Source organism: Ursus maritimus (genome assembly GCF_017311325.1).
Source record: "Ursus maritimus isolate PB19 chromosome X unlocalized genomic scaffold, ASM1731132v1 scaffold_X1, whole genome shotgun sequence".
Classification (NCBI taxonomy): domain Eukaryota; kingdom Metazoa; phylum Chordata; class Mammalia; order Carnivora; family Ursidae; genus Ursus; species Ursus maritimus.
In genome coordinates, this window is record NW_024423319.1 from 12206616 (window position 1) to 12213805 (window position 7190).

Below are 7190 nucleotides of genomic sequence, written 5' to 3' on the forward strand. Positions count from 1 at the left end.
CTGGCAGTTAGTCATTTTAATTAGATATTAATATTCACAGATTTTAAAGTATTACAAATCTCTAGGCTTCAAAGTGAGAAAGAGAATAGAGCTTAGATTATTTGGTTTTGCCTACTAAGGCGTTGGTTGAATTTAAACTGAAAACCATACAATTTCAACTTTTACAATTTTCCAGGCTACTAACAACTCAGATTAACTCCAAAATCATTGCACAATATGAAGCTAGATTAGCCAGTGAAATTGTAATTTTGAAAACAGGCTTAGATGCTGTCAAATCCTGATCAGATCATTTGAACAGAGCAGCCATTAAAAAAAAATTAGGAGATGGATGGGGAAATTTGAATACTGACTAGATAATTATTATTAAGGAATTATTGTTAATTTTTGGGTGAGATAATGGTAGTGTGTGAATGTACTTTTTAAAAAGTAATCTCTATACCCAACATGGAGCTCAAGCTCACAACCCCAAGATCAAGCATCACATGCTCCATCAACAGAGCCAGCCAGGTGCCCCTGTGTGTATGTATTTTTAAAAGTCATCATCATTAAAGATATAAATGGGAAGGGGAATGGATAAGAGTATAAATGAAATAAGATTGGCCACATAATGATAACTATTCAATCTGAGCAATGCTTATGTGGGCGTTCATTATATACTTGCTCTAGCTACTTTTGTGTATGTTTGAACTTTTTAAAATAGTGAACAGTTTAAAATTTTAATCAGAATTTTCACTTGTTGGGGCGCCTGGGTGGCTCAGTCATTAAGCGTCCGCCTTCGGCTTGGGGTGTGATCCCGGAGTCCTGGGATCGAGCCCCGCATCAGGCTTCTCCGCCGAGAGCCTGCTTCTTCCTCTTCCACTCCCCCTGCTTGTGTTCCCTCTCTCACTAGCTGTCTCTCTCTCTGTCAAGTGGATAGTAAAATCTTAAAAAAAAAAAGGAATTTTCACTTGTATTTGTGAATTTTTAAAAGACCAGGCTTTTCTAACCCAGAAAAATTCTTTCTTTTTTTTTTTTTTAAAGATTTTATTTATTTATTCGACAGGATAGAGACAGCCAGCAAGAGAGGGAACACAAGCAGGGGAAGTGGGAGAGGAAGAAGCAGGCTCATAGCAGAGGAGCCCGATGTGGGGCTCGATCCCATAATGCCAAGATCACGCCCTGAGCTGAAGGCAGACGCTTAACCGCTGTGCCACCCAGGCGCCCCTAACCCAGAAAAATTCTAATCCTTTATAGTTTGTCTTTTAAAAAAGGGCAATATCAGTAGGAAATCAAATCCATAGCGCCACAATGCTTTTTATTTATTTTATTCTTGTTAACATGACCTGATTAATTTTGTTGAATCCAGTATTTCTTTTTTTAATTGAAGAATAATTGACATACAATATTGTATTAGTTTCAGGCATACAACATAGTGATTCCATATTTGCATACCTTATTAAATGGTTACCACGATAAGTAGCAGTCAAGGGGACAGTGATGTTAGAAATGGCTATCAGGTGTTTCCCTAACTCCACCAGAACTAAGCACACAGAGCCATTTCTGCCAAGCACTGGGCGCTATAGGAAGATAGTCTTAAACTGAGAGGACTGTGTGTAAACATTAAAAAATCAACTTGAAAAAAAACTTAATTGGGTTGAGACTTCATGTGAAGGCTAATCCAAGGGAAATAGGAGTCTAGGGTACCCATTTTGCAATTCCTTTTTAGATTTGTGTATGTGCATATGCTCATGGTTCCCATCTAAGTGACCAGATCTAAGTAAGATACATCAAAAGAATCTTTTGCCTCTAAAATGCAATAATAATTACAGTAAAACCATTTATGTCATGCATTTAATTACTATTTTTTAAATAAATTGCTTCCAAGATGAATAGGACTAATGTCAACAATGATTGCAGATAGATTTCCTACTATCAGTGTTTTAAAGGATGGTGAGCATAAAATAGTTAGCATAAGTTTGCTTTTTCACATGTGGTTTTTATTTTTATTGAGTCCTTAATTCTCTTGGGTGCCTTTAAGGATGGCTTCATTGCATTTTATGTTGCAAATAATGGTTATCTCCCTTTCACTGTCATCACTGTCATATGTCATGATATCACTGCTACTCACATTGCCACAGAATACATTGTTTCTGTAATCTCCCTCATGAAGGGACTTGGAAAAAGACTTTGCTTCACTTGGAGAAGGTGAATTTTGAGCATTTCTACCTTTTGCCTCAGAAATATTATTGACCCAAGGCTCAGAAGAATTTCTGCAAACAAGGCATTTTTCCTTATAGCATCGACAAGACCTGATTAACCGAGGCCTAGATAACATGCCTGCCTTACCTGTACTAACTGACCTTTTTAGATTACGATATCTAGGGGATTTGGTTAGTTTCTGTAAACTGGATCGCTTGGGTGGCAAGATTTGCTTTTGTGGACGGGGTGGCTTGGTTGGCCTGACTGGATATTGTAGACTAGCTGCCCAAGGTGGCTTCACTGTCTTATTTGGATAGGATGAACAGGCCTGACGACCTAGCTTACGGGCATGAGCTAGCTTATGTGGCTTTTCTAGATTACGTGTTCTATATGACTTTCCTGGGTGGGATGACCTGAGTATTTTTTGTGTTTTTGATGGCTTATATGACTTTTCTTGACTTGGTAGCCTGTTTAACTTTTCTGTACTAGATGATATACATTGCTTTCCTGGACTCAAGGGCCTGATAAACTTTTCTGCGCTGGATGGTATGGATAACTTTTCTGGACTTGAGGGCCCAGAAAACTTGTCTATACTGGATAGCATAGATTGTTTTTCTAGACTGCATGGACTGGCTATCTTGGATTCACTAAGTGATATTTTGGATGATCTGGATGACTTGGCTGTCATATCTTCTTTCTTGACCCTGAAAATATAGAAAATTTGGAATGTGACATCTTTAAACAAAAGAGTACTGTTGCTGTCACTAGAAAACACAGGCTACTCTGTCAGTTTAGACTTCTTGGTCTTTTTTTGGCTCTAGTAGAAAAATTGAACACAGTAAGAATTGAAGTGTAGTAAAAACCATGACTTGGGTATGACATAGATATGAACTCATGCTGAATACTTTTTATTTTTCTTGAGAGTATTTTTACTATTTCAGATGCATTAGATAACCATATAGCCTACATATGGAATGACACAAAGTTGTTTCTGGTCTATTGTTGAGAAGGAGAGAGAGAGCTTCACTTGTTCTAGAAATTAAACTTTAAAAAAAAAGTCACAGGTTGGGGGTGCCTGGGTGGCTCAGTCAGTTAAGCATCTGACTTTGGCTCAGGTCATGATCCCAGGGTCCTGGGATGGAGCCCTTCATCAGGCTCCCTGCTCAGCGGAGTAGTCTGCTTCTCCCTCTCCTGCCCGCCCTTGTGCTCTCTCTTTCTCTCAAATAAATGAAATCTTTTTTTTAAAAAAGTCACAGGTTGATATGTAACTCATACACAACTGTCACAACTTGTCATAAGGACAGAATAAACTCTTTAGACCAGATTCACTGTTTCCTCTCATATTTACACCATCAAGTTATCTATCCATGCATATTTATATTCACAATTTTCCTCTAAAACTAAAGGAATAGAGCACTGGTATATTTTAGTCATTGGTCCTTATATTGGGAAATTTTATCAGGGCCAGCCTAATCCTCCTATATGAAAGGCAGGGAGTGAGACAATGAGAAAAAAGACAGTGAATAATTTTTGCTATTATGTCTTAAAATGGTGGATTATCCAAAATATTTTATTGTTTTTGAAATGCACAGACCCAACTCTCTCTCTCCTTCTTTTTTTTTTCTTTTCAAATTATTTATTTACATTCTAGTTAGATAACATACAGTGCAATACTGGTTTCAGTCTCTCCCCTTCTTTATTCTCCCTGTCTTATTCGGAAAGTCAAGCCCTCTTTTCCTAGACTCAATTTATAATGAAATTAATAGCCTGGGGCTCAGCTGAACCCTCAGTAGGAGATAGTTTTAGAATACGCTAAAATTGATAACGTACTTGAGAATATTTAAGAGCTGATATTGAAGTGAGGGTATCCACCCATAAGATGAGCTCTTTAGAAGTCTAGGGTTAACATTAAGTAACCATAACAACAGTGAAATCTCTACCATATGTATACCCACACCTTGCATTCTTAATTTAAGGGTGTAAAACTTACGTTCCTGCTTTGGGTGCATCGTCGCTCATACAATTGTAATGGAGAAAACAAAAGCAGGTAAAGACAAAAGCAATGATCATAATACCAATTATGATAACGAGTAGACGTCTCCTAAAATTGTCCATTTTAGTCTCCATTGATTCAACGTGCTTAGGTCCTGTCAAAGAGACTGTTTCACCAGAAAAATGTGTTAGGTAATCCAGTTTTCTTCCATTTGATAGTGGTTTGCCACTAAAGGTCAAAATCAAATCTTTTCATCACTGATTTTTTAAAGCATGATAAGTGTTCCACTGTCATTTTCCTCCCTCTATCACATCCCCAGCCATAGTCTAGATGCCAAATATGAGAGGCATCGCTGGCTAATCAGTACAGTTACCTTGGTTACCCCTGCATCATGGCTTGCTCACCCCATTACCTGATTTTGAATGTATGTATGTCTTGCACATGTGAATGCACTTGAGTGTTAATGTTTGTGTGTGAATGTGTATGGTGGAAAAGGAGATAGGACAAGAAAAAACTCTTGTTGAAGCCTACTATATGTTAGGTACCATGCCAGATTAGTTGAGGACAGGGGTTGGTGGATTTGGGTGGGGAAGGGGAGTGAAGGGGGACAATATGTCTATACCCTATGCTTCTATGTTGCTTGGATTTTTCACACATAAGTAAAATTCTCAGGTGTTTTCCTAGAAATTCTTAAAGACCTACTAATGGTAACATACAAGAAACAGCAGATTTCTTAAACACAGCTAGCTGTCTAATTAAGGCTCAAGTGCGTAATATAATAGATCCTCATTTCTAAGTTTTAAGGTTAGGCACATACCTGTAGTAGAAGATCCATCACTTTGGTTTGTATTTAAACAACTGTTTGTCCAAATGGACAAAAGTAGGACATAAATAAAAAGATTCATGTCCAGGGATTTGTTCAAATGTTTCTTCTACCAAGGAAACTACTGTATTTGATATGGTTCAGCCTGCTCTAGGGGTTTATGACATCATTAGCATTTTGTGTCATATTCTGACAACATAATCTCACCATGGAGAAGCCTGAGCTTCTGTGTATAAATACTGTCAAATGTTTTTTAACAGTTTATTTCTCCACATCAAATATTCTATCAAAATCAAATCAAGAAGATTGGGGCATTATTAAAAGCACAGAGGGAGATATTTAGAGAAGATAGGTAAAATGGGATTGCTTTAGATATTGAAGAACTATTTCTCCTTATTAAATGGTAAGGAGGCACTTTGCAGCCTGTAGTAATTCTTAAGTGTTGTAGGGGTTAAATCATCCTAGGGTATAAGTCTATAGGATTTTTTTTTTAAGATTTTATTTATTTATTTATGTGACAGAGAGACAGCCAGCGAGAGAGGGAACACAGCAGGGGGAGTGGGAGAGGAAGAAGCAGGCTCACAGCGGAGGAGCCCGATGTGGGACTTGATCCCGGTACGCCGGGATCACGCCTTGAGCCGAAGGCAGACGCTTTAACGACTGCGCTACCCAGGCGCCCGGATTTTTTTTTTTCTTAACAAAATTAAGATATTACAAAGCAGTAATAATTAAAACAGTATGGTACTGGCATAAAGATGGACACATAGATTCAATGGAATATAACAGCCCAAAAATAAACCCACAATCATGTGGTCAATTAATCTTTGACAAAGGAGGAGTGAATATACAGTGGAAAAGCTGGGCAGCCACATGCAAAAGAATGAAAGTGGACCACTTTCTTTCACCATACACAAAAATAAACTCAAAATGGATTAAAGACCTAAATGTGAGACCTGAAACCATAAAAATCCTTGAGTAAAGCATAGGCAATAATCTCTCTGACATTGGCCATAATAACACTTTTCTAGATATGTCTCCTGAGGCAAAGGAAATAAGAGCAAAAATAAACTATTGGGACTACATAAAAATAAAAACTTCTGCACAGTGAAGGAAACAATTAAAAAACCCTAAAAAGTCAACCTACTGAATGGGAGAAGATATTTGCAAATAGTTTATTCAATAAAGCATTAGTATCCAAAATATATAAAGAACTTAGACAACTCAATACACAAAAAACAAGTAATCCAATTAAAATATGGTCAGAAGACATGAACAGAGTTTTCTTCAAAGAAGACATCCAGATGGCCAACAGGCACATGAAAAGATGCTCAACATCACTCATCATAGGGAAGTGTAAATCAAAACCACGATGAGATATCACCTCACACCTGTCAGAATGGCTAAAATGAAAAACACAAGAAACAACAAGTATCGGCAAGGTTGTAGAGAAAAAGGAACCCTTTTGCACTGTTGGTGGGAATGCAAACTGCTGCAGCCACTGTGGAAAACAGTGTGGAGGGTCCTCAAAAATTAGAAATAGAATTACCCTACAATCCAATCATTGCATAATTGGGTATTTTCCCCTCAAAATACAAATACACTAATTTGAAGGGATACAAGCACCCCTATGTTTATTGCTGCATTACTTACAATAGCCAAACTATGGAAGCAGCCCAAGTGTCCACTGATAGATGAATGGATAAAGAAGATGTGGTATATATACACAATGGAATATTATTGAGCCATAAAAAAGAATGAAATCTTGCCATTTGCAATGACATGGATGGAGCTAGAGAGTATGATGCTAAGTGAAATAAGTCAGTCAGAGGAAGACAAATACCACATGAGTTCACTCATATGTGGAACTTAAGAAACAAAACAAATGAGCAAAGAAAAATAAGGCAAACCAAGAAACGAACTCTTAACTATAGAGAACAAACTGATGGTTACCAGAGGGGAGTTAGGTGGGGGAATGGATGAAATAGGGGTTGGGAATTAAAGAGTACACTTATCATGATGGAAAAAATAATAAAATGATTTAAAAAGGGGTAAAAAGAAATTAATAATTACAATTCATATCAAGGTTTGGTATGATACAGAGAATCTCATCTTTTCCTCAAGATCTCCTCATCTTTTCCTTGTGAACTAAGTTTCAGAGTGCCCCAAACTATTCTTTTATAATACAGTAACTGTTTT

At 37.3% G+C, this 7190-nt stretch overlaps 1 protein-coding gene across 1 annotated transcript; it reads right to left on the reverse strand.

The window, feature by feature from the left end:
• Nucleotides 1–1993: 1993 nt before the first annotated feature.
• Nucleotides 1994–5076, reverse strand: CXHXorf66 (chromosome X CXorf66 homolog). The gene is made up of 4 exons (XM_040633890.1): nt 4989–5076; nt 4169–4325; nt 2515–2882; nt 1994–2460 (listed from the first exon to the last, which is right to left on the reverse strand). The coding sequence occupies exons 1-4, from the start codon at nt 5074–5076 to the stop codon at nt 1994–1996; spliced, it is 1080 nt and encodes a 359-aa protein (XP_040489824.1).
• Between the last annotated feature and the right edge of the window lie 2114 nt (nt 5077–7190).

What these genes read in the sequence shown, in the direction of transcription:
- CXHXorf66 (XM_040633890.1), bottom strand. Translation starts at nt 5,076, where the DNA reads ATGAATCTTTTTATTTATGTCCTACTTTTGTCCATTTGGACAAACAGT. An exon ending in TGATGGATCTTCTACTACAG is followed by an intron (nt 4,326 to 4,988) that starts GTATGTGCCTAA and finishes TCTCTTTGACAG; the next exon opens with GACCTAAGCACGTTGAATCA. An exon ending in AGCTCATGCCCGTAAGCTAG is followed by an intron (nt 2,461 to 2,514) that starts GTCGTCAGGCCT and finishes CACCTTGGGCAG; the next exon opens with CTAGTCTACAATATCCAGTC.